The sequence below is a fragment of the Pelecanus crispus genome, chromosome 20 (assembly GCF_030463565.1).
Source record: "Pelecanus crispus isolate bPelCri1 chromosome 20, bPelCri1.pri, whole genome shotgun sequence".
Taxonomy (NCBI): Eukaryota; Metazoa; Chordata; class Aves; order Pelecaniformes; family Pelecanidae; genus Pelecanus; species Pelecanus crispus.
This window is the reverse complement of record NC_134662.1, coordinates 6,092,835-6,119,931: the sequence shown is the minus strand read 5'-3', so window position 1 is coordinate 6,119,931 and position 27,097 is coordinate 6,092,835. Positions and strand designations below refer to the sequence as shown.

Genomic DNA, 27,097 nt, shown 5'->3' with positions numbered 1-27,097 from the left:
GTTGGAGAAAAAGCTTGGGGGAAAGGATATGAATGAGGTCTGCTTAGACATGCCAACGTTACAAACAAATGAAAACTGTTTCTTCATCTTCAAACGTAAAAAAACAGTCTATAAAGTTGAAAAGGAGTATGTTTAAAATTGACAAAAGAAAATATTGCCGTGTAAAATTCCACCTTTTCACTGTATTTGTTTAGAAAAGGACTTATCAGTCAAGCATTGCCCAGCGCCAGAGGTAGGAACCCTTTGCTAACGGAGCTGAGCTCTCTTCTAGGTTCCAGCCACCTCTAATTGCTCCCTGACCAATAGCGAGCACATGGCTGCAGAACGAGTGTTTATTTTCTTTCTTGCTTATTTATTAAAACAAAAGCACAAGACAGAACGCTTCTACGTGTTGTGAACTCTGCAATTGTTCAAGTTTCCGAGAGGTCACAAGGGTCCCAGATAACATTAGCAGCTAAGTGCTATGTTGTCCTTTTGCGTTATCAACAGGAAACATCTTTACCAGCACAGGAACTACAGCTTTGTAATTGGCCTGGTGCAAGAACATGACAGTATTTTCTCATCCTATCAGGACTCGGATATTTTGGGAGCTGGTATATAAAGCTTGCAGCACACAGTGTCTTTTGGACATTAGGAACAGGTTCATGTCAGAAATCAGTGTGCTTTGCTATTTTAGTAGTTGCTATAGTTGCAGCATGAATGATTTTTCTTGCCCTGCACGGTTCAGGGTGGTATTTCATTACAGTTCATACATATATTTTTATTATTTGAGTGCAGACGGACATATTTAAAGTAATTAACATGGTGATATAAGTCTTGTAAAGAAGCCTTTAGCAAATAAACAACGAATCCATAAATCATATCAATGCAGGCCTTGTTTAGCTTTCGATAAATACTCACAGACTTCTATGGTGCAGGATTGAGCTTCATCCAAGCAAATTTCAGATTCACTAGATGATAAAATGTTATATTTGGGCTCTGAAATAAGAAGTGTTCTGTGTGCTGAATGATCTATGTGTTGAAAGGAACAGCCCTTCTGCCTCATGCAGTTAATGGCAAAAAAGTGCAGTAACATCTATAACTACTATTAGATCAGAGCAAACAGCATTTAAATGGAGCTGTAAAGAGCTGAGCTGGAAGGGGGCCAATATTGCAATTAATATTCTGTACAGAATTACACCACTCGCTGATTATAGCAAACCTCCTTCAGACCATTTGATAAAGCTGGAGTGTTTTTTTCCATAGCTGCTGTCACTGTTTTGATCCAAAGTAACTGTAACTACCGAGAAGGAGAAACGACAACAGCAAAACCCCAGCATGATGATGGCCCAAAATTTGTCCTAAAAAGTGCATCATGAGAAATTCTAATAACTGGGGATTCGTTTTAATCCTTCAGAATAAACAGTGCTACACAACCTTTACTGCACTAATCCATGGCTGCTTTTGTAGAGTTCCCGAAGTCAGATTTTCCAACTTCCACTCTTAGTATAATTTTTCTTAAACATCCCTTGACTTCAGAAATCGGTGTTATTTCTATATAGCAAATTCTTTGGTAGATATAGCAAAGGGATCATTTTGTCATCGATCAGACTGACTTCTACCATAAGGAAAGTCAGGATTTTGTTTTTCTTTGCATTCTGTAACACAAAAGAAAACCCTCCGCAGCTGGCAGGCTCGTTTCAGCACTCGGTTGGTCACGCAGCCTTCACTTGGCACAAAGCAGCATCCCTTGCCGATGCCGGTCCGTGCCGCGCCTGCCCGGGCAGTGCTGTCCCAAAACGTCCTGACATCTCTGGGCAAATCCAGCGCCGTGCTGCGAGAGCCAGGGAGCTGCAGCGCTCAGATGGCTCTGGACTGCCGTGCAAAATTGTGTCCCTAAACTTATCTCTGTGTATTGTGTCAAATACCAAAAATGTCAGGGGCTGATGACCACAGGAGTTATTTCTGCGGGACTGACACAGTGCATAGATGGGGCACTGTAAGAGCCTTTTTTCTCCCTCTTGCTCACTCTTGCAACATGCTGGTGGAGGTGGTGGGAAAGGAGGGAACATTTTGGTCTTCCTGACTTAAGTGTTTGAGTAACCGAGCTCTCCGAGGCAGTAGTGGCAAAGCAGCTTTCTTCTTTCCAAGCAGTATTTTGTGACAGTATAGCCAGAGGGGTTTAGATTAATGAAGTGAAATTTTTTTGTAGCAAACACAAGGTTTTTTTTTTTTTTTTTTTAATTGGGGTAGGAACATGAATTCAGCAGAGAAAAGAAACAGCAGCTGCAATGGCTGGAAGTTAAAGCTAAGCAAAGTCAAGTTAGAAAAGAAGCGTTTGCTTCCAGCGGAGAGCATGTGTGTGTGCGCGTGTGTATTTGCTGCTGGAAGAAATGAGGCGGGGGAGAGCTCAGAGGCTTTTGCACAAAGACAGGGGTATCTCCTCCAAAAGCTGCACCTTCTCCAAAAGCTGCGGCCCCAGAGCTGCTGCTGCAGCAGCTCAGGTCCACGGGCTTGGCGTGGGCTCTGTGCAGCGCATTATGTTAAAGGTGACGCTATAAAGGACCACAGCGGTCCCTCGCCTCCAAAACTTCAGCGTAATCCTTCCTAGAGGTTTTTTCCCCTGCTGAGTTCATCAAAGCTCCTGCCCTCGCAGCAAGCCGCACACCTCCACACTCAGTTTAAATTTCCTGCAGGTGCCATGGGACGTCCCCGACCGAGAGCGGGGCACCACGCGCTGAGTCAACACGCCGCGCGGAGGGAGGCTGGTGCCCGGGTGCCTCCGTGGGCAGCCCGCGGCAGGATTACATCTGCTCTCGGAGAACTTCTCACCCACGTTTCCTGCACGAATCCCGGGTGAGAGTGGCAGTCGTGCAAGGGCACGGGGGAAGCCAGCAGCGTGGGAAGGCATGACGGCGCATGGTAGGTCCCGTCCTGCCTTGCTGGGCAGCTGGTACCAAAAATGTTCTGTTCCCTGCCCTCCAGCCACATACACAGCCCGTTGCTGGAAATGCTGCCTCTTTTTTGGACTGAGTACCAGGTATTTTCCCCTTTCCCTCCTCCAGGACATTGGTTACCCTAGCCTTTGCCATATGGGTTAGAAGCTGTTGGCTTCGTGCTTGCGTGGGGGATGCTGGCCTCACGTCTCCTGGCTTCTGACCATCTCCTCTCCCCATACCCATGGAGTGAGAGAGAATATAAATGTTACAGCTGCTTTTCCCTGCCTCCATAGTGCATTTCTGAAGGGAGGCTCTCAGCGTGCCTTTTTATTGTCCAACGTTTAATTGTGCCCTGCACTGGAGCCCATCAGCCACAGCCTTCAGTTCAGAGCCATTAAAAAGCTCCCTAAGCAGAGGAAAGGTTTCAAGACCGTATCGCGGATACGGGGCCATCTCAGGGCACAGGAGGCATGAGCAGGTGTCGGTCACAACAAATTTCCTCCAAGATCTTATTCCTGGCAGTGTGAGCACTGCTCTCCAAGGCTCCCCAGGTGCTGCCGAAGAGGGTATTTGCACAGCAGGGCACTGCACTGAGCCCGTGTCCTACAAAGCCGAGCTTAAGGGGCTTGGGAGAAACGTGCTGCAGCTTGGGGAACGGGGCTCGACTGAGCTGTGCCGAGTGAGGGCTCATGTTTTGGTGGAGCCTGGCAAAAGCGGTTGCTGTTAGCTGGAGTTACCAGTGCGGTGTCAGTGCTTTCTACGAAGGAAGCGCGAGCACGGCTGCACTTTGCTCACAAGAAGGGTGAGGCATCCTACTTAGATTTAGCAAACCAAACCTTCTGCAGGGCTTTGAGAGGCTGCAAAGCACAAAGTCTGTAGCACCCTCAGGGCAGCGAGGTGTCTGGGGCTATGATTCTTCACCTCTTTTTTTTTTTTGGGTGAGTCCGTCACTGCTTTTATTTTGGTCTACGACAGGGGAAGAACAGTTGTAGCTAATTCCCACGGGTTCACAGAGCATCAGTGAAATAAATTGGCCAAGCTCCTTAGAGAAAGGCAGAGAATTATTGCTATCGGGGTGACTGAAAGTGAAAAGGCTGAAGAAGCCTTTGGCCCACATGGGGAGGAGACCCTCTTCTTGTTTTTCTGATACTCTTGAAAAGAAACAAGCAGCTGCTTTTCATTTTCTGTGTTAAGCAGCACCGTGGCTTCGGCAGGGGTCAGCAATGGGGCTGCTGTCACAGCCCTACGCTGCTGCACGAGGCTGAGCCCGTGTCTGGGGCTATCGGTGGCACCGCTCAGCAAGAGCAGCGAGCCAGGAGCACCCAGGAGCAGGCAGAGGGGCTGGGGCACAGTGGTGGGAAAATGCCCTGAATATTAATTTTTATTTTTAGAAAAAGCCATAAATCCAGCTTGTTTTACAGCTGGATTGCCTCTTTAGCCATTGTTCGAATGAAAGCAATTGGGCACCTATTAATTCCCATGCCCATACTGGGGCGTTGGACCTCTACTTGCATTAACAAAGAGCTAATGCCGAGCACGGTGCAAAGGATAAATGAAGCCTTGCTATTATTCTGTAGAAAAATACACTCTTAGAGTCTTCTGTAAAAATACCTTTGGGCAAAACAGATTATTTTGACTTTGGACAACATCATTCACGAAACGCTACGCCACAAGTTTGGTCTGAAGGAAACCACACACGATTTGACTCTTTTTATCTCGTATCAGCGGCGGAGAGCTCAGTGCGGTTACAGTTCTCCTCATTTCTGAGAAGAGAGGATCATATTTAATCATTGTGTCAGTTGGCACAAACACCGTGTTTGTAGTGAAATGCTAAAAAACAGCACATTTATCTTTCCCTTCATCAAGATTTGTATGATAGAAGCTCTTAACGTTAAAACTCATCAGTAATGAAATATCTGAAGGGCTCAGCTACCCAGCTTGTTTACTGTAACTTATTTTAAAGAATGGTCTGACCTCTCCTGCCTAATATAACAAGTAGAATATCAGTAATCTCCACCCAGGGGCATTCGTTCCTTGGCAGACTTCGCTTTGGCTCTAAGATACTATTCCTGGAGGTTTTGGGTTTTTTTTTTTTGGGGGGGGTGACGACGACTAACTTGCTTCACTGAGCAGCACATTTCAAAATCCAGAGTGCCTATAGGGGTTGCCTCATAGCACGTCCTTACCAGCTGCACAAGTGGGGAAGCCAAGAGTAATTTGGAGGGAGAGAGGGATTTTGAAGCCCGGGGAGAACACTGTGATTCCCCATCTGACCCACACCAGAAGGGCCAGAGAATTTCACCCGCCATTTCCTGCAGCGAGCCCATCACGTCTGCTTGAGCGCTGCAAATCTTGGAGATACGCTATTGCATACAGCGATATTACATCACCCGCTACTTAAACAGCCCTAGTATTGACCTGCCCTGATTCGTATTATTTTATTGGCATTGACTTTTGCTGTGTTACTGAGAAGCCCTAAGCACAGGAGAGCCTCCCCTGCACCACAAAATGAACAAGCGCCAAAAAGTCAGTCCTTGCCCTAGAGAGTTCACTAACTCACTTTTAAATCTAGCTGGGTTTGACTCTCTTTCGCAGGGCCAGCGTCTGCACTGTACCCACCTTGCACAGAAGTGTCAGTGACAGCAAGGGCTGAGAGCTCAGGCAGACAGACAATGCCACTGGAGAGGTGCAATGAGTTCTGTGTGTGCTCAGACTGCAGTTTCAAAGCAGACAGTGAGTGTAAAGAATTGCTTTTCTGCAGGAGAGGCTATTTGAACTCTCAGCTCTCAGAAAACCAACAGGAGGCACCAACGCCAGGGTCTCGCTGCCTGGCGCTCAGGCACTGCAGGGACAGGGGCTGTCACGTCCTTCTCCAGCAGCGTCTCTCCCGGCCACAGCAGCACCCTCCAAATCGGCTCCAAAGGAAAGACGGAGCGTTGCTCGGAGTGACTCTGCTTGACACTCAGCCTCTGCATCAGGTGCTGTACAGCAGTTCACGGTTTGTGGGACCATTGCTTTCGTAGAGGTTTGAGTTTCAGTGGTTTCTAACGACTTGTTCAGTTGATACGAAATTGTGGAGGAGTTGAAAACTCAGCTGTGCTCTTGGCAAAACCCAAGCCAAACAGCCAAGTGAAAAGCCAATATGCAAGGCAGCTCTTAGCCTGCACCGTGTCCCTGAAATGACTCGTTACGCCCCGGAGCTGCCTGTTTTCCTCCTGCCACCTCTATCCCACTGTTGCTCCGGCGCCCGTGACTCCTTGAAGGCGTGTGGCCACATTCTGCAGGATCATACCTCTACAGAAGCATCTGGGATGCAAAATCGAGCTGCTGCCCTGCTGCCACAAGCCCCTTACTTGGGAAGCGCTGCCACGGGCAGCAGCACAGGCAGTGGCAAGGTGGAGAAGGCACGGCGTCAGCAATCGCACCTCGTAGCAACCCTCCCCGCACCACAGCTGATCTAACAGCAGCAGAGAGCTGGGGCTGGCTTACACGCAAAACACGCAGCCGAGCTCGCAATAGCACAGCTCGGGAGAGGTACAGCAGCGGGGCAGCCCTGCGAGCGGCCGCCTCGTGCTGTGTTCTCCACCTTCTGAGGCTGGAGCCTTGGATGGGCTTTTTGGGGCGGTTTAATTGGGGCATGCTTGTTTTGTGCCATTTGCTGCTGAGCTAGTGATGGTTTCTGTTCTATTTATACATGCATGATTTGTATTTATACATACAAAAAAGTTTTTTGTGTTTTCCCCGTCCCGTCCCCCCCCCCCCCCCAATATATATTGAAACATTTAATTCCAAAAACCTGCACTATGGCAAAATGGCTTCTTTTTGCACAGACATCTCTGTCTACAGAGTCAAGAGCCCTTCTGCTATTGTAGTCTTCCTCCAGTGCACCTCTCAGATAAAAGCCTTGGGTTTATATATATGTGTGTGTGTGTGCATGTAAATATAGGTTATATAGAGATATTTTATATATGTTATATATACATAAATAGATATAATTTAATCAGAATGCAATGACTTAACTATGCTTGCTCTAAAAATGAAGTCCCAATAAAAGATGAGCTATTATATTATAAAGCTCTATCAGTCAGGAAACTGGACCTTTGCTAATATTAAAAATTGCAGCACCTCACACTTACTGTCCGTGACAGTATTTTATAGAAAAGCAGAAAGCACAGAGTGGAAAAAAAAAATAATCCCAACCTGAGGCCAGCACAGGCAGCTTCTTCACTCGCTGCTCACAAGGAGGGAAACAACTTTCATTTATTTGGCGGCTGCGAGGGAGCAGGTGTGCAGCGAGCGGCCGACCGAGCTGGAGCTGAGTTTCATGGCTTGACTTTCAGGGAAATGGGACCAGAGACGTGCACATATCTCAGTTTCACTGGCTGGATGGCATTTTATTGTAACCTGGAAGCTTTTCTCTCTCTGGAGGCTTTCCTCTCTCCTGTCTCGGAGCCTCTCAGAAGAAGGGAATTGAATGTCCCGTTAGAGTAAGTGGAGAGCTGATCCTCATATGGTTGATTTAATACTTTGATACTATGTTGATTGAACCCAGATACAGATCCTAAAGACAAAGCCATACATCCTGAAGCATTAAAAATGCCTTATTTCATCTGTCATCCTGTACCGAAGTATTCTGAGCGTCTCAGGAAGGCTTAAGCTTCTTTGGACGTGGCCATTTGGGCTGGATTGCCGAAGAAGCATCTACAAAGATCCAGGATAAATCTACCCCACGGAAAATCATTGCTGTGCTATGGCCCCCAGGCTGGGAACCCAGGAAACGGGCAGCTGAAGCAAATGTTTGTTGAAAGAAAAAAAGAAAAGAAAAACAAAACTTAGGGGGAGGGAGGGGGCTGGCCAAACTCATCTCTTGAAGTTTTTCTGCAGGTGGCTTCAGTTTCAAAGCCACTTGTGTCCTTTACTGCAGAGTATGTGGCTGTCCACAGCCCCTTGAGGTTTACTGATCAACTGTTAAGCTGCTGGCGCTAATAGCAGGGCTTTATACGGATGATTGTGGAGAGAACTGACAGTTCAGAGGCCTGCAAAACAGCCTGGGTGGATTCAATTACAGCTTCAAGATGAGCAAGTAAAGCAACAACAAAGGACAGTAGCTTCAGCCTTTGAACTGCCAGCTTACAGCATGAAGGCAGTGAAAAATAATACTTCGTTAACTTCTTGTTTAGGAAAAAAAAGCAGAACACTTCCTTTAATGACACACTAGCTGACAGTGGTGCTTTTATGACTCCTCCGTAGTCACCGATGAATCACTGGATGGAAGCGCGGGGACAGACTGTTCCTATCTAAAGTTGCCATCCCGGTGGTTCACTGTCACCCGAAACAAGGTGCTTCTCTGCTCTTGCTCTCTCTCACGTCCTCCTCATCGGCAATTCAGCTGCTCCAAGCTCTGGCAGGGCTGGCCAGCCCAAGATCACCTCTGAGAAGCCCAGGGGTTTGAGTGTCACCAGCAGAGCCGTGGACGAAGGCAGCTCCGTCCCCAGACCATGCCCTGGGCTCTCGACACCCTCACCGCCAGCGCTACGGCCGTGTCACTGCCCCCACAGCTCCTGCGTCCCACCACGGCAAGCCAAGGTGTCTCTGGAGCTTATCAGCCTTTTCTTCCGTTGGATTCCCTCCTAACGCAGTTCATATGGTTAGACATTTCCCTTCGCAGGCATCCGTTCTTTCCAGATTCCTTACATTTTAGCTTATATATCCTTGGTTTTGATCTTTTGCATTAAAGAAATGCTTTCATTTGAAGCTTAATAGTGAGGGCTCAGTGCATCTGCCAGAGTTCCTGGCACAGCTAGTGTCCTGTAGGAGCAATTACTTTCCAGTGAGTCTCTAAAATTGCTTATTTACTTTCACTTGTATGCCAAAAATACTTTAAAATCAGGACAGTTTTTTCCAGTTACACAATCACCAGAAATATCTTGAATCCATACACTTCCACTGTGGTTCAATAGTCAATCTGAAAAGAGTCAAAGCAGCTTATAAAGTATGTAAAAAGTGTTCTCTCCCAGAATTAAGGCTTCAGTAGCACAGCTCCATGTGTCCAAGTCAACGAACGCTACAAAGCAAAATCAGTTCCCCCTCTTTTACAACAACACGGGGAAAAGAGACGGCAAACGCGAGGGCAGCCAGTCCCTGCCGCTCTTGAGCAGCTTCCTGAGTGGAATTATTGCAGCCAACCACTTCTAGAAAGTCTTTTCGTGTCTGTTCATGTAGGGTTTATTTACTGCTCTTGGCAAAACAAAACAGTCGATTTCTGACAAGCCGTGAGAGTTAGGATATTTTTCCATTAGAGCTTTTTAATTAATTATAGTGAATTTAGAGCATTAGTGTGGGACAGTAGCTGCTCCTACCCTTTTTTGATTTATCAAAAGCACTGATAAAACCTAGTTTCTGACAATCCTAATTAAGTATCAGATCCTCTCCCCTCCCTGTCTTGAGGGCACAGGTAACAAAATGTGCAACGATCTTCTAAAGATCTCAAAGCACTTTGCAAATTGAGGGCTCCATTTGTTTCCCTTACTCATGCATATTTTAAATTCCCTTTTAAGTTTCAACGGTTTGCATGGGTGTAATTCAGAGCAGACTGGGGCCTTACATATTTTGCATACCAATGAGTTATGTGAGTCCAATTTCTGAAAAAAAGATTATATGAGCATTATGATGCAGTTGAGGAGTAACTGTCTGGGGAAAAAAAAATTACAACAAAACCAGAAGGATTTAGTTTGTAATTTTAAGCGCATGTTCGCAAATGAAAGCAAGCATTGTGTCCATCAACAATGACCAGAACGGAATCAGCCTTTCTCCAAACCTACTGAAGAACCATGGTCTTAATTTGTAGGTTTAAGTTACTGGCACTCTTTTTTTTTAATTTTTTTTATACATATATAAGGCATCTAGACTTTAAATGATATTGCAAAAGTAGAAATAGCATGATAAACCTTCAAAGCTGAAATAAAAAAGAACCTGTGTTTTAACTTAGTGTTGAGTATTTATACAGCCGGCACCATTTAGTCCGGCATGTTTGAATGAGTGCAAGTCTGTGGTTGCAGTTGTGTATAAAAATATTGTAGCCTGCTCCTGCTTTAGGAACTAAACTTCAGTTCCCAATAGCTCCCTCTGTAATTCTCTTTCCAAATAAAAGGAAGAACTATTCCTGGCTCGTAACGGTGTATTTCTGTGGCTTCTTGAACTATAATGAAGGCAGTCTGGAATGTTAAAAATTACATACTCAATGCCAGTTCTTAACCCACGGTAATTTAGGCTTTAAATGTTTTGAAGTTTACATTTTGAGCCTGTTATTGTACAACTTTTTAATTAAAATGTTGCTGTAGTCCAGATCACTAATGCTTCTTGCTCAAAGATCCATTAACATCTATCTTAAAACCACTACTTAGGGAGTTTGATAATTTTGGTATTGAGGGCTAAGGCCATCTGCTTGGAAAATTATTTGGTTTTTATTTGGCTCCTTCTAATTGTAGAAATTCAAAGACATCTTTGATATCCACTGGATTCCAACAACGGAAACATCGGTTCTCTTGCTGTAAATGCTTCAGTGCTTGTCTCTACTGTAGACTAAATCTTGATGCAGATCAAGAAATAACCTGCCAGGCTTGTCACTGATGAATCAGGTCTGGATTTTCCCTGTGCACTGTAGAGACAATATGTACCATTGATGCTCATTATCATCTGTATGTTTTCCCATTGAAATGCTACTAAATAAATCAGAAAAATGTAACAAGCTCACTTGGGGCTTCTAGATGTCATCATAACCCAATAACAGCTATTCTTAGGATTAATAGCACCATGGACTCTTCTTGTTATGATCTGTAGCAGAGCGTCTGTAGACATTTATGCCCTGAAATATGCCTTCACATTTACATCCTATGTACAAAGTGAGACTTGAACCTGACTTTCACGCTCAGCTTAAGTTAAAAATCCTCTCGTGCCATGTGTAGATAGTGGGATTTTAGTCCAGTGTCAGTGAGAAATACAAAACCTGAAAGTTAACATCACAAGGCTGGGGTTCTGGTGGGGTTTGAGGTTTTTTTTTGGGGGTGGGGGAGGTCATCCCTCCTAAAGCCAATGTCGGAGCTGGCCTAGTTTTTGAAGGAGATTCCCTCAAGGATTCCTTAGCAAGGCCCCCAGAACCATATCAACTGGCTATAGGAATAACTCAGCAGGATAGCAATGGCTTTGTGATAATTCTGCATACTGAGGGGGGAGTCAGAGCTTTCCAGCTGAAAAGACCTGTGTGCTTCCTTGTGCCAAATAACTCAGCAATTTAATTACATTCAGCCCAGGTTTAGATTCCTCTTTGGCCTGAGGCACTTGAATACATACCGTGCGCGTGCGTAAACATACACATACGTCCCTACAGGACACTATTTTAGTCCGGAGACATTGGCCAGCCCACAGTGGCCATCTCTTAAGTCCTCCACCTGAAGCAGGTCTGCTTTGTCTGACAACTCATTAAGACCCCCAGGACCTCATAGCAGAAGGACCCCAAAATGTGAGACAAGACACAGACACTGCAGTCCAGGAAAGCAGCTTTCTAACAGCAGGAAGCACCTTGTCCACCCTGAGCCTGTATAATGTACAATTATACAGCTATTATTCTATTTACATTTACTAATTATTGTACAATAATAACAATTTCCAGCGCGGCATCCATGGGATCCTTACGCCACTCCCTCCATGCACTGCCAATGGTCCCTAAGAGCTTCGAGAAACCTCTGGGCGGCTCTAAGCAAGCAAGGAAACAAAGTCCTTTCCCATCGCAAACCCCAAGCCCGCAGCCGCTCAGCCAGAAGGTGCACTGAAAAATGCAGTGGACCTCAGCCTCTGACTGTGCTGCCTGTGGAGGCTTCAGACCTTGAGTTTTATCACCCTACACCTTGATATTATGTACCAGGAGAAGCAAACCCCTCTGACATGGCGATTCGAATGAGGTCTCTTCATCCCAGCCACATGCTTTTAGCCACGGTGCATCTCCTGACGTGACATGGTATTCTGCACCATACCTTATTTTTAGTTATGAATTTTGTTTTTCAGGTGTAAGTAAGATGAGGTGTTATTTCCACATAATCAAGGCAAAAACAGTTTCACTTTCTTTGAAGCTTTTTATCTCCCTACAACTGGATTTGAATCTCTGACTTCATCACCACAACCCCAGAGCCATAACCACAAGGCCACATGGTCCCAGAGCTGTTTTTGGAGGTGGTAGTGATGTGAGTTATTTTAGAAGCTGCTAGCTATAAATTTCAGTTATATTTGAAGGAGGGTAAGTTAGCTTTGAAAGTCCTTGGTGAGTCTGTCCTTCAGCGACTGGTGGGCAATTACTGAGGCCACTGGCGAGAGCTCGAATGGAAGGCTGTCCTGCCGTTTCTACCATAAACCGCCGAGTACAAACAAACAGCAATTGTGAACGACAGTTAAACTAATTGTCCTTGTTGGTATTACTATCCCAAGACGGGTTGTGACGCAGAAAGTCAATCTGCACAAAGTCAGTTTTTCATTACAGTGAGCCCCAAATAGCATCAAAACAAGTCAATTTTAGACCGCTTGACTGCGCATGATAAACGCAACCCAACCACCTTGATTCTTTTTTAAAAAGGCTTCACCCTGACCCTTCAGTTCATGATGCATTTTTTGCACTCTTGGTTTCCTGCCTGAAAATAAACGTGAATCTGCTACTGCACACCACTTTTTCCATAAACTATGTGGGCAAATGCTATGAGCTATGATTGTAACTACAAAACTTACATTTGCAAAATAAGGATCACTTGCCAAAATGATACGCTGAATTTAAAAGAGTTGCTTGCCAAGATTTGTTCAAAGCAGAGTGCCCCTGGCACAGCCAAAGCCCAATTGTTGGGTATGATACGAGATAAAAGCCCCAAGCAAGCAAAGAATGAACAGCAGAATGAGTTGCTAAAAGCTACGAAACGTGGAATTCAACATCTAGAAACTGTTTACATTTTTCTTTTCTCATAAGAGTAATTTTCAACTGCAAAAGTTAACCACATCTGTGTGAAATGTAGATAACTTTGGGAGTAAAATGATTTCAATCAGAATAAGGATCATCTGAGAGATGGTGGTAGTTACTCATTCAAGATCATGCTTGATACACCCAGCTCCCAGTTCAGTATTTCATTGTAACTAACTGGTATAGTAAACCACAGCCGCTTAAGCAGTGCTATTGATACCAATAAAACAGACATAATTTTACTCTCCTCCTCATGATATAGATGACCTTTCCCACTGGAGATGTTCCCACACAATAGCCAAGCTCCAAGGGAAAGGCAGGGGGCAAAAAAGTTGCTATCATACAAAAACAACAGAGATGGTCAACCTAAAAACCAGAATAATTTATTTTTTTTCTTTCTATAAAGCATAACCTATGGCTAACCCCTTCAGAGCGCAACTGAAGAGACTGAAGAGAGTCCTTTAAGAAGGAAAAAGAAAATAGGAGGGAATTCCACGAATGTGTAGAGCTAGAATAGTATTAACTGCAATCGCTTTTAGCTGTCTGAGAACTGGCCATATCATCCCAGGGTGGGATGAATTCTCCATCACGCTCTAAGTACAAACAGAGCCTTACAATTCCTTAGCCTTACCAACCCTCAAGCTGTGGATGACTAGAATTGGGGGCGGGAGAATAAACACGCCTTACTGCCCAGCTAGCAAGAAAACAGGTAGGTCGGGGAAATCCTCCTGCTCCAGTGAACCTGCTCCTGATGACCGTGCGCGTCCCTCCAGTGTCCGAGGTAAATACCAGGACTAGAGAGGCCGGGTAGATGTCATGGATGAGTCTTGTTCATGCGCAGGGCAATAAATAACCCTTAAGGCGACGCTGACCCAGATGAAGATAAGACTACTGGAAATACTCCTAGCAAATCAGAAAAATCACGTAAGTCTAACATTCTGGAGTTATCATCTAGGATTCCAAGTCATTATTACTGACAGACATGAGAAGTCATTTCATGGCCAGATGTCTTAGAATATTGTAAAATGTCAACTCAGAAGAAAATAGGATTCTCAGCATTGAAGGCCACATCTATTCCGATACTTGGAAGCATTTTTGGAAGCAGGAGTCCCTTTGGAATTGCAGTGAAAAGTGCTGCAAGAATAAATAAAATACGAAGGACTAACGTGACGCATAAAACGCATGGGTAAAGGCACCGATAAAGTGCAACTGACCTCTTCTGTTGTCTCTCAGGAAATCAGAAGTCGGTTGTGCCTGTTACAACTATTATTTAATGGTTGAAGAATGGCAGCGTTTAGAGACTTGTGCTCAGCCCTGGACACAGGCCTTTTACTGAAGAACTCACAACAGCCATTTTGTCCTGGTTTCCAGGAAGGAAAGGTTGCTCCTGGAGCCTAAGAAAACTGTCACAAAAAATCTCGAAGGAAAAAGAAAAAAAAAAAAAAAAACCCAACCCAAACAAACAAGGAAAACATTTCACTAGAACCCATCTTTGGAAAAATATAAAAATATTTTTCCATCCACAGAAATAACTATAAATAATGTTTGAACTATTAAAAGGGTGAACGCAGAAAAAGGCTATTTACATAGGAGCATTTTGTGCTGTTTCAGTCTAATTTGTCACCGATGTAGGAGCCTCATACGTTAGCTGGAGGAAATCCAGAGCTTTCAAAGGTTTTCTGTCAGGGCTTGAAAAGTTGCCAGTTTTTTTAATGGAGCCGAGCAGTCTCAGGCCTGTTGTTCTCAGAGATTTTGTGAGCCAGGGCCGCATGTTAGCAGGAAACAGAGCCAAGTGGGCTTCCTGAGCGTCTGAGAGAGGAAACACTGTAATAAGCATGGAGGCTGTGGTTAAAAATAACTCTGGTATATAAAGGCTGCAAAGGATCCCCTTTCGCTCATACACGCCGCTGCCTCTTGGCTGGCTGCTTCGTGCTGATTTCATGTGAATGAGTCGCTTTGCCATCTCATCGGAGCAGGTGGTTTTTAAGCAGAAGACGACAGAAAACGGTCCGCAAAGGAGTCGAGCACAAGCTAGCTCTTATTTTGCATGTTTTCAAGCAAGCAGGACCCCAGGCTTTGTTTCAAGAGCGTCATCAGGCTGTGGCTGTAGCTACGGACACGGTGTTTCGGTATCTAACTTTAGGCTGAAGTAAAAGTTATGTTGAAAAATAACTCGGTTTTCTGTGATATGAAACTTAAAAAAAGGGAACAGGGTGAATCATGCAAGCTCTTGAGCAATAGGAGAAAGGGCCCCCTAAATTGCTGCCACTGGGCCCAGTGTGGCTTGTACCACTTCTGCTACAGAAGCTTTAATCCCACCCTGTGCCCCCCCTCGCCCGGCGTTGGCCAACTGGAGGAGCTAAATGTGGCAACCACCAGCTGAAGGGATTGGCCACCATCAATCAGTGTTTTGCAGTCCCCATGCGCTGGTTTCTCACCAAGCAGACTGCCTGCTTCTCCTCGCTGAATTCATTTTGCGTAGAATTAGACCCATCTCTTTTCTTTCAAAGGCAGTGATTCAAAGGCAGTGATTTTCCTTGCAAATGCGGGATAAAAAACACACTAGTTATTTGGCAAATTAAGGCACCCTTTTCCCTGCTGTAACCTGACGCTAACATCCATACTGAACTCCGTTCTGAGCACTTCTTTGTAGCCCACATTATGCTGTAATTGGCAAAACACATTCTTCCCAGGCTTGTATTTTTATTGCAAACATTTATTTGGCACTTTATGTGGCAAATGAAAAGAAAATTTCACAACTCATTCTACAAAGTTGCATTGTATTAGTCTGCCCCTTGAAAAGCATTTTATTGCTCAAGAATAGCTGTAACCGTTCAGGGGATTTCAACAGCATTATTCTCTTAAACTATAATTGCTGTATATACTATAGCACCAAATATTAATAATTTTGATCGGTATCAACCCTGACAACTGGCACTTAATTCCACCCTAGAGCTTATTGTCAGCAATAAGGCATATCAGCTGAACAATCTGGAGTAAATTTTCAGATGCATGAAAAAAAAAAGCCGAAGTTTTGTTTCTGAATAGAAAGCATTTTCTACAAGACACAAAACACTGTTCCTAAGCTCAGATGTATCCAGGAATTTAAATATATAAATATCCTAAACGGTAGGCATTAATAGCTCAAGAGAAAAAACGGTCACAACAATGGGCATAAGCGGCTGGAAAAAAGTCTGTCCCAAAATATCCCACTGAAGTTTCAAAGCTTAACCATAATGATATAACTAATTGTGATCATGGAAAAAAATATATACCATTCTGAATACCTCAGTGATCTAAGTCTGAAAAGGACTTCACAGTCCAGGAAGACAAATGAGATCAGCTGCTCTATACATACAGCCTGTCATGCAAAGATGCCTGTCTTCCTCTCACTGGCTAATTCACTAAGCTCTGATTCACACTTCCATGTATTCAAGCAGGGAAAGTAATTCCAGGCAGCGAGCAATACCAATTAATAGTGTCACGGTTAATGAAATGCTTGCTCCAGTATTTCCCATTACTCAGCTGCAGGACATATGACTAATAAATAATACAGGTGCAGTACAAAGAAGGTATTTTATAAATGAGAACTAAGCCCCACATGTTCATCGCATCAAACAAGGCTTTCCACCCTACACCCTATATGAACACCTACTTTGTATATTCGGTGAATAAACCTCCACTTATCAGATAAAACCATACCCTATAAAGATGTTCGGCATGTCAGTGGGGGAAGAAACCCCAAAGCCTTCTCACTTCTAAGTAATCCCTGCTTGTGGCTGGTTTTAAGCTTTGTCCAGTCTTCTCTCCCCCTCCCCCAGCTAAGCCGTGAACTTCAAAGTGACAAAAAAATCTGCTAAGGCGGCCATCTGCATCTGCCGTGCTGACTCAGACTGCAACAGATCTCACAAATTAAAAAGAGAGAAAAGTGCATCTGATTAGTTCTTTGAAGTTCCCTCAAACAGAATTTTTTCCTGCATTAATTAAACCCCACATACAGTTCTCACTTCTAAAACCAGTTACCTTCGCATGTCTTACAATATTAGTCATTGTCCCAAGTGGACAGAAGAGATAAGGCATCATTTTACTTTTTCTCCTGTCATCTCCAACCGTTTATGCAAGTTCTCTCCTAAAATGCAGACCAGGAAAGCCATGACTAGTATGAAACCTCACAGTGTAACACCCACTGTATTCCAGAATTAAATTAGTTTCATCTTATTGGGCTTCCGACTTCGTGGAGGCTACTGCATGTTTGTTAATAGTAACAGTCATTTTTCTGAATGAAGCCACACTGGTACTTTCTGACCTATGCTCCTGTTATTCCACACCCCTATTGCCCATTTCTTCACTAGATATTTGATTCTGTAATAAAAAGTATTTGGCAACAACTGAAAACTGCTAGTCATAGTGACTGATACTTTAAGCAGTTTCATGGATACAATTAAACACGCTTGCAGAGTTTTTGAAACTGTGGTATCATTTCACAGTTCTGTAAAAAAAAAAAAAAGATCTCTCAAATGTGTTTTTAATTGACAGCTGAAAGGGACATCTGCAATACAACATCTGTGCATTCAGCACACACATGAATAAAAGCTGGCAGAAACACAACTACATACCTAATCAAAGCTGATAATTAAAAAGCTGGCATAAATTGTTTAGGTTTGAAGAGTCCCCAAATCAAAAATGACAAAAAATCATTTACAGCTGAATGCTATCATTCTTCACACAGCAAATTCAAGCAACAATACATAATTACCTCAATTAAATTCATTAAACAGCTGATTTTTTGCACGATTTCCTGAACCATGAACGTACTTCAATGTTGGGAACGGTATTTTCTTGCCTATTTCTGTTAGAAGTTCTCTTTACAGAATTTGACTTATTTATTGAAATGGAATTGAAGCTTATTTTTCCTTTGTGTCGATGGAAATCTGCCTAGCTAAAGCATGCAGTGGTTGAAAGTATCAACACTTGACTTTTGCTAATCTTCGTGAACTAAGTTAATAAGGCTTTCACCAAAACAAGTTAAGATTGCCACCACAATGAATGGAACTGATAGAACTGTCAATAATTATGCTGAAAAAGCGGAAGTGCTAAAAAATATTTCTGTTCTCTCTTTGGGAAAAAGCCAGATGCTGTATTCAGATCAGACAATAATGATGTTGAAATACTTTCCATTCCAGTAACTAAGGAGGATGTTAAAACAACTGCTGCTCATCTCAACAATATCAAGTTGCCAGGTCTGGGTGACTTACAAGCGAGTGTTTCAAAAGACCCAACTAAGGACATATCCAGATGGTTCATGTTTATCGTCAATCAATTTGAGAACAGTGGGGAAGCCCCAGGTGACTTGAAGAATGTTAATATTATGTCAATATTTTGACAGGGTAAACAGAATGACCCAGATATGCCTGTCGCGTTACATAAACCTGGGCAGAAGACTGGCAAGACATAAAAAAGGATCACAAATAAAGATGGTTTACTTAATGACAATGGTGCTTTAAACAAGGCAGCGGTGCTGATGTAACAGGCAACCCTCTGCAAGGATTTGCCTCGGTGCAGTATGAGTTTCACAATAAGAAACAAGAACATGACAAATCAATATGGTGTGCACACGCAAACTGGTCCAAACACAAGCTGATACATCTTGAAATCTAATTTAAATTTTAATCAAGCAGGTTTATTAGTTCTCGGTCTTGTTTTATCATCACCTACCATTCTATGTTGTTAACAATGACCTGGAAGAAACCAGAAATTGTTACTGATAAAGTCCTAGAGGGCAAAGATCAAGGAAGTGCAACATAATTTGAAGGACATGCCATTGTTAAAGAATTATTATAACTGCCTCGCTGTCCAGGCAGAAACAAACACCACGCGTGGCCACACAGACAAGCGTAAGGCCATACTTCTAGGAACGAAAACCGCAAGCAGCTCTGCTTTGCGGCATAGGCAAGAACGGATTCTTACCTAGGCCAATTGGGTAAAAAAATTGGGGCAGCAGAATTGCTCTGCTGGAGATGGCAAACGTCAGCTGCCTCTTCTCGCGGTACCTTTGCGCGGTCCCTACCCTCCGCCTGTGCAGCCCTGAATAAACTGGCTGCCTCCCAGTTGTTCCGAGCATCTCACGGTGCTTCCCAGCCCCGCACCGTGGCCCACCAGCACTCCTGGCAGCTCCCAGGGCTCTGCTCCACCTTCCAGCCTCTCCTCATGCCCCACGTGTTCTGCTTTCACCGTTGCCATAAATTAAATCCAGTGGAAAAGCCTCGAGTCAGCGCTGAGTGCAGACCGTACGTACACGGCGGCGGTGCCCTCGACTGGGAAGCCGAGGTGCGATGAAAGAGCTGGGGGAGAGGAAGGCTTTGTGAAACTGCTGCTCGTGGGCGAGCTTCGGTGCAATGCCATGACTGAAGAAGCGCACAAGTGCAGTCCTTGGCTGGAGAGGGGTGACTCATATTTGTCTGCTGCTCCAGACTTCCAGTGCTCAAACCTCAAGAAAGATTTTGAAAATATGCACATAGTTCAGAGGAGAATCACAACAAATACTAAAGGAAAATATGTCATACTGGAAAGCTAGTGAGCCCCTTCAACTTCAGCTTATCTAAGAGATGGTTCACCTTTGTCTTCAAGTCCCTGAATGGGAAGCGACTCCAGTTGTGAAAGGTCTGGTCAGAAAAGCTCCTTTATCAAATTCATGATGTTACTTGAATCAAATAAAAGGCCTACAGAATTAAATCACTCTCCCCAAGTTAAGAAATGCCTCTCCAAAAAACCCCGATGTATTTCATTTTATGTGGTTGTTTACATCATTTTATCAACTTCCTTGAGAGCAGCCTCTAAAAAGTACTGCCTCAGAATCTGCAGTTTAAATTAGCAAAACCCCCTGTATAGTCAACAGAACTATGGCAATTTGAGATGCAGGCAGGGAAATCCTATGATAATGCCTGTCTCGTTTAAATACGAAGGGGCTGGTCACAGCGTTACTAGCACGGTGACTTTGAACAGCGGTGCTAAGAGGTTTCATTCTCAGCAAGTTTACCCTGCTATTATTACGTTTGCTCTAGGTGCAGCCCGGACTTTCTGAGAACAAACCCATGAGAAAGAGGCTTTTTGTTTGTTTGTTTGAGTTCTGCAGTGACTCGGAGTGCTCTAGCAGCCAGGTGACGAGGGCATTCTCACCAAGCCATCCAGCTGCCGCGTTTCACCAAGGGCACAGTTCATCTCACTGCCCCGGCTTTGATTCTTCTGTAACATGTGGAATCTCGGCTGCAACCCCTTGAAAAGTTTCCCTTGATGTAAAAGCAACAACAGAGATCAGCAGCAACACCTAGAAAAATCAACTTTGCCGTACAAAAATGGCTGAGCCTGTGTTTGCTTTGGCTGGAAGACAAATCACACATCATTTAGCTCTCCTCTACCCACAGCAGATCAACAAATACTTTCTAATCTCACATTCTTCACATTTATACACCAGTGGCATCACTCCTGATCTATGCTGCCATAAGTGAGATCAGTGCCAGGGTCTTGGGTTTAGATATTTCAAATAAGCGTTGCATGCAGCAAAAAGCCAGAAAATGTCAGCACAACTATCACGGACCAAGTGGAAGGTCACGGCAAAGTTGTACTCAATTTGTGCAGAACTAGTGACTCACAATGTAAATAAATTCTCACATTCGTCTCACCAGGTTTAGTAGAGCTGTAGCTTTTAACTTCGCCACTTTACTTGAAAACAAAAAGAAACTAAAGGCAGCGAATTTATCAATTTGTGCACTTGGCTTTCATTCTCACTACCCACTAAACGCTTCCTTTATGCAAAGAAAAAGCACAGGTGACAGAATCAGTGCAGTGCTATAAACAAACCTTCCAGTGCCTACTGGAAGACGGCATCCGACTGGAGCTCCTCAGTGAAACGTACAGTACAGTTGTATATCCTAGAAACAAAATATTTTGTTATAGCTGTTGCTGAAATCACAAGCACATAAACTGACACAGACATTCGGGGTGTGTTATCAAGGGAACATTCACATTCATTCTGAATTCATCAGAGTACATTTTCTTGGCTGACTCACAGCACCATATATACGTATTGTACGCTTACTAACATTTTATTAGAGGAAAAGAGTTTACATTGAAAGATTACACAAGTGTGACATTACATAGCTATGAGTCATACATCTTTGTGTACTTCGTTACCATGCATTCAGTGTATTGATTCTGCTCCAGTCACAGAAGTTTGGCTGCTCCTCCTGGCCATCCTGTGAACTTTTAGAATAAAAAGTATAGAAAGTTAAACAAGAGACATTCATTATTTTAAAACATATGTAGCTATTGAAAAGCTCATTTACTCACCCTAGCAACCGTGCTTGCCCGAGATGGCTGCGTACAGCCACGAGCCTGGGATGGGCTCTAGCGAACACGCTCAGAATGCTTCCGAGAACCAGAGCCCATCAAGGGCCATCGCTCTTCCCCCTCCTGGGGCACATAGCGCATAAAAGTGAGAGTTGTTCTCCTACACTCTTCTGATCTCCAGCTCACTTAGAAATCCTTTTAGAAGTTACTGCAAAGGAAATACGGAGGAGGTAAGGGGAAAGCATAGCTCTTTCTCTGAACAGGCTCTCAAAGAATCAGTTTGTCCTGTGATAGATCATCCATCATTTTTCCTCCTCTAGGAATTGCCACTTTTGCTCTTTCGCTCTTGGATGCCTGCCAGGCAGCCGTGATCCTCAAAAACAGGAGTGTGGGGCACGTTATCAAAAATCGTTGGAGAATAGCTCCTTCAGCCTGGGCATCTGAGCTAGAGGCCAAGGTAAGGGAAGAAAACAGTCTTCCCTTCTGAAAAATTCAGCCCAGGACCATAAATTGGCTACAACTAGAGGAGATCACAGAAGCTACTTGCATTATTTCTCTCATAATGTCATAGGGAAACGTTGATTTTGGCAATCCTTGTGCCGCAAATGGAAACTCTGCTACAGAGACCTGGACTTCCATTAAATGCACGTCTCCAGCATTTGCCTCGCAGGGCGTCCGTACCAGAGCGGCGTCAAACACCCTTCCGCCAGTACTGAGCTGGGTCCGAGAGCCCCGAGGTGCCCAGGGCCGGCAGCCCCCGTCACCTGCTCACCGGCGCGTTCGCCCACGCGGAGCAGGGCTTCTGCCCGCCTTGCTGCGCCCCTTGCGCCTCCCGCTCCCACCCTCCATTTCTGGGTCCGGTGCCGCCACCCGCCCCAGGGACGAATCTGGGCTGTGAGGGGTCAAACCGCTCATTCGTGGCATCTTCCTCAGTGTCGCCGGGGCAGGGACCCCGCCGTGTCCCCCTCCCACAGCAGGTCCCTGGGGGTCTCTCGGCACACGGTGCCCTCACGTCAGGGAGGGTCCCTCAGCGTCCCCGGGGCAGGGACCCCCCCCATCCCACAGGTCCCTCGGGGTGTCTCTCGGCACACGGTCCCCTCGTGTCAGGGAGGGTCCCTCAGTGTCCCCAGGGCCGGGACCCCTCCGTGTCCCCCTCCCACGGGTCCCTGGGGGTCTCTCGGCACATGGTCCCCTCACGTCAGGGAGGGTCCCTCAGCGTCCCCGGGGCAGGGACCCCCCCCATCCCACGGGTCCCTGGGGGTCTCTGGGCGCACGCTCCCCTCGTGTCAGTGCCCCCGCGGCCCCTCATCCCCCGGCGGCCCCGGGGGAGGCGGAGACCCCTGGGTGTCCCCTCGGCTCACGGGGGTCCCCCGGCGGCCCGGGGGCGGGGCCCCTTCGCTCTGCCCTGGGCGGCCGCCCCCGGGCCCGGCGGCGAGCCCCGCGCTGCGGGAAGGCGGCGAGGGGGCCCGGCGGCCGTGCCGGGCCCGGCCCCGCTCCGCTCCGCCCCGCTCGGGCTGGGGCCGCCGCCGCCGCCGCGTCCTTTTATACCGGGGCTAAATTTAGGCTGCGCCCGAGCCGCTCCCGCCCGCCCCGTCCGGGACGCGTTTCCTCCGCTCCCTGCAATTGGCTTGAGGGCGCCCGCGCCCGCGTTATAAGGTGGGGAGGGCGGCTCGCCGCGCCGCGCCGTCCGCCGTCCCGCCCGGCCGCAGCATGGCGCTGAGCGACACCATCCTGCCCTCCTTCGCCACCTTCGCCAGCCCCTGCCGCGAGAAAGCCCTGCACGAAGTGAGTGGCGGCCCCTCCCGCCGCCGCGCTGAGGCCGGCGCGGCTCGTCGCACGGGTGGGCGGCGGCGGCCGCGTCCCCCCCCCCCCCAGCACCACCTCTAACCTTCTCCCTTTTCTCTCTCCCCCAGAGGTGGAAGTGCGACCAGGAGGCCAAGGCCCCCGCCGGCTCCTGGGGCGGCCTCTCCCCGCGCAAAGAGGATGAAGATCTCAACAACGTGCTGGATTTTATCCTTTCCATGGGCAGCGACGGCTACGGCCAGAGCGCAGCCGGCGGGGACTATCCCCCTGCCCAAGGGGAGAGCGGCGGCTTCTACCAGACAAACCCGTCCCCGGGATGCTACAGTGCCCTGGAGCAGGGCAGCCCCCCGCCCTACAACGCCGGCATGGTGCCGGAGATGATCCGCTCCGAGATGGACTCCAACTACTGCCCTCCTGGCAACGTCCATGGGCGGTTCTTCGTGACGCCCGGCTTCGGGGGCCCGCAGTTCGTTGAGAACATTAAGCCCGAGCCCGACATGGACAATTACGGACCGGTCCTGGGTCTGGTACCCCAGGCTTGCCCGAAGATCAAGCAGGAGGGCAACGCGACCTGCATGATGGCCTACGAGCAGCCCCGGGTGGCCAGCTCCCCCCAGATCCCCGGGGCGGAGACGCCCCCGCTGAGCCCCGACGATCTCATGGTGAACGACTGCCACACGCAGATGATGTGCCCCTCGTCCGTGTCCTTCCAGCAAAGCTACCACCCGGCCTCCGGCTTCCACCACCCGCAGACCCATCTCCAGTACCAGAGCACCTCCCAGTTCGGCCTTTTCGAGGACAGCCTGCCCCTGCAACCCTCCGCTCCCAGAGGCATGCTCACCCCGCCGTCCTCCCCTCTGGAGCTGCTGGACTCCAAACCAAAAAGAGGACGTCGGTCTTGGCCGCGCAAGAGGACGGCCACTCACACGTGCACCTACGCAGGCTGCGGGAAGACCTACACCAAGAGTTCGCACCTGAAGGCCCACCTCCGGACGCACACAGGTAAATACGGCCGGTTGCCTTCATCTGGAGATAACGCTGCTTGCCGGTCGCGATGGCTGCCTCTGTGAAGCGGTTTGTGGCCTGAGCTTTAACCCTGCAGACCCTTAAACTCCAGGAGTGTCCAGGGTTGAGCTATGAGGGGGATCAGGTCTATAATGTCCGAGTGTTTTCCTACGCGTACGGAGGCCAACGCTTTTCCAAGGGCTTCCAACGCCCTCTCTCAAAAGATTTTCAGTGCGGGTGTAGGTTAGTAAAGGAATCGCTAGAGCAGTCTCGTTTGGCTTAAAAAGCGCTTGGATCTTACTCTAGAAGGGCTTGGTAGCAAATAAAAGGATACGCCGAGATAAACTCGGAAGGTTGCCTAGCATGTGATGCTGCCTGTACGTGGGAGTGCCGCGCTGAGTCACGCTCTCTGATTTCTCCAACAGGTGAAAAGCCCTACCACTGCAACTGGGAAGGCTGCGGCTGGAAGTTTGCGCGCTCCGACGAACTCACCCGTCACTATCGCAAGCACACCGGCCACCGGCCCTTCCAGTGCCACCTCTGCGACAGGGCGTTCTCCAGGTCGGACCACCTGGCTTTGCACATGAAACGGCACATGTAGCCCCGCGGACTCTGACCTGCCGACAGCGGACGATATTTAACTGCTCAGGTGCAGAAGCGTTAAAAACTTGTAGCTGGTACTACGTAGGGAGGCACCGCCGCGCTGGCGATGGAAGCTGAGGAGGATTCGACACAAGGAGACTTAGCCAGTCATCTCCTGCAGAGACTTTGACGTGACTGTGTCAGTGAACCTGCCCCACCAGGTCAGGAGACTTGGGGTATTTATGCAGCTTCTGTGAAGGGTAAACTCCGTAAGACTCCATGCAGATTGTATAAAGAAGCTGTAAATATGTTCTTTTCTGATTCTAACTGCCCAGTCCTAAGCTTTACGAGACAATGTTTGTGTGGAAACTGCCTGAAGTTGACCCTAGAAGAGATTAAATGAATGTTACCGTAGCTAACGATGTTATTTTAGATCTCAGTTGAAGGCATGGCTAAGAGAACACTCCTATTGTTAGACTGTTTGTTTCACAGGTGCAATAATATTCGTTTGCCATGATCTACACTAGAAGTACAGGGCTTGATGTCTTGTAAGAAGATAACCTATTTTACTGTAATTTTTTTATATATTGTAAATAATTTTATACAATGAGAAATATTGTATGTGTAAATAGAAGACAAATGGGTATTTTGCCTATTTCTGTTTTTATAAAAACGTAATTTTTCAATGTTTGAAAACATTTCATCTTTTTAATAAAATAAGTTTTTAACTGCTGTGATTTTTATTCTCCTTTGAGATCTCCCTGTTACTTTTTCCCCTGATGGGTGGACCAGCAACCACCTGGTTATGTTTTAAATTATCAATGACTGTAAGAAGACACTTAAAAAAAAAAATCTGAGCTATGGATTTTTTTTAAAATAGATAACAGAGTACGTAATTCATTCTCAGTGGTAAACAAGATACAACATGGTGTTTTATCAAAAAAATCAAATAGGAAAGTAGATCACATTCAAAATATACTTCCTAAAAATGGTTAAGTAAGCAACACTGTAATTTCAGTCTCATTTCTAGTTTATGCTAGACTATTTTAATAGCATCCTTAATGTTTTCCAGATGCAGTTACAGTTTTGCCAGCAGTGTGTGGGTTTTTACTATAAATTTAAACACTGCATTTTTGTAATTACGGAGGCTTATTTTAAGGCATTCTTGTACATAAATTATCCTTGCTCTCAAGAGCTCAGTGCAGAATTCCAATAGAACAGTAGTGGAATTTAAACATAAATTCACAACACAGGTTAAAATACCTTCATAACTCTTTCCCCAAAACTTAAATTCACTTAATAATTTTGAATCCCACCTAGATCTCAGGGAGTTAAGAGAGATACTGACTATTTTGAAGGCAAATAAGTTAGCCAGGAATCTAGATGCTGAAAACTAATTTGAAATAAACTGGATAGTGCAGTAGCTGTAGCGGTGCGTAGCTGCACCCAGTCAGAGGGAGCCCCCAGAAAGCTCCTCCACAGCTGCAAGGGAGAGCCCAGGTCCAAGCAGCGTATGTCTGCAATTACTCGGAAACACTAATGAGGGTCCTCTGTGTTACAGCTACGGTTTAGTGGTGAACCTTGATACTTGTAGAACAAAATCGCTGTTAATTCAGTATGCAGCTTCAGCTTAATATTGAAGCGTTTTTCCTTAACATCTGGATACTTGGACCTTGATTTTAGTCAAGATTGGGACATTTTTCTGACTCTACAAGTTGGAATACACAAGAATGAAATCAACAGGAATACATTTTCAGTAACTACAAATATAGCTATTCTTCTGTGAAAGCAAAGTCTGCAGTTGTTCATGTGGAACAGATGTATTTTGGCCTTCTAATCATTGACATGGAAGAATGAGTTCCACATTTCACTTTTATAGCTCTTTCAAAGTGAAATATTAAGGGAGATTTAACATTTCTTCATTAAAAACAAAACTCATTTATTTGCTAGAAAAAAATTGCACAATCTAATTCCAGAAAGTGAGGATGACTTAAAGATGTTCTAAAATTAGCACATTCATTGTTGCAACAGTTCTAGGTATTTCCTTCTCTTTCCCCACAGCCGAAGATTTTCATATTTCAGCATGTTCTTTCGTGTTTATAACCTTAAGAACACAATTTCTGAAATTCAGTCTTACCCTTACCTTCCCATAGTCACCTGGCTTTCCCTCGCTCTTTCTGAAGAGCTGGAAATGTGGTTTAGGCATTCCCAGGCTTCAGTGATAGAGTGCAATCTTAGACTATGCCCTCTTTGCTAACACAATTAGAAAGCGGCGGAGGTTTGACGCCTCGCCGGAGCGGGTACGGCCGCCCCTCAGCGCTGAGCCCCGCGTCTGGCTCCGGGGGGTCCCCAGGCAGAGCTCTCCAGCAGCGGGGCAGAGCTCGGCAGCATCGCGCCGTGCTTCTCTGGCCCCGCTGGGCCCCAGCCACCTGCGGCGGCCTCCGTCAGA

The 27,097-nt window shown here is 46.1% G+C and overlaps 1 protein-coding gene across 1 annotated transcript; it reads left to right on the top strand.

The window, feature by feature from the left end:
• The first annotated feature begins 22,959 nt into the window (after positions 1-22,959).
• KLF2 (KLF transcription factor 2) lies at positions 22,960-25,316 on the top strand. Its single transcript, XM_075723740.1, has 3 exons — positions 22,960-23,043; positions 23,172-24,063; positions 24,492-25,316. Exons 1-3 carry the CDS (start codon positions 22,969-22,971, stop codon positions 24,665-24,667), a joined length of 1,143 nt encoding a protein of 380 aa, XP_075579855.1. The 5' UTR covers positions 22,960-22,968; the 3' UTR covers positions 24,668-25,316.
• Positions 25,317-27,097: the final 1,781 nt, after the last annotated feature.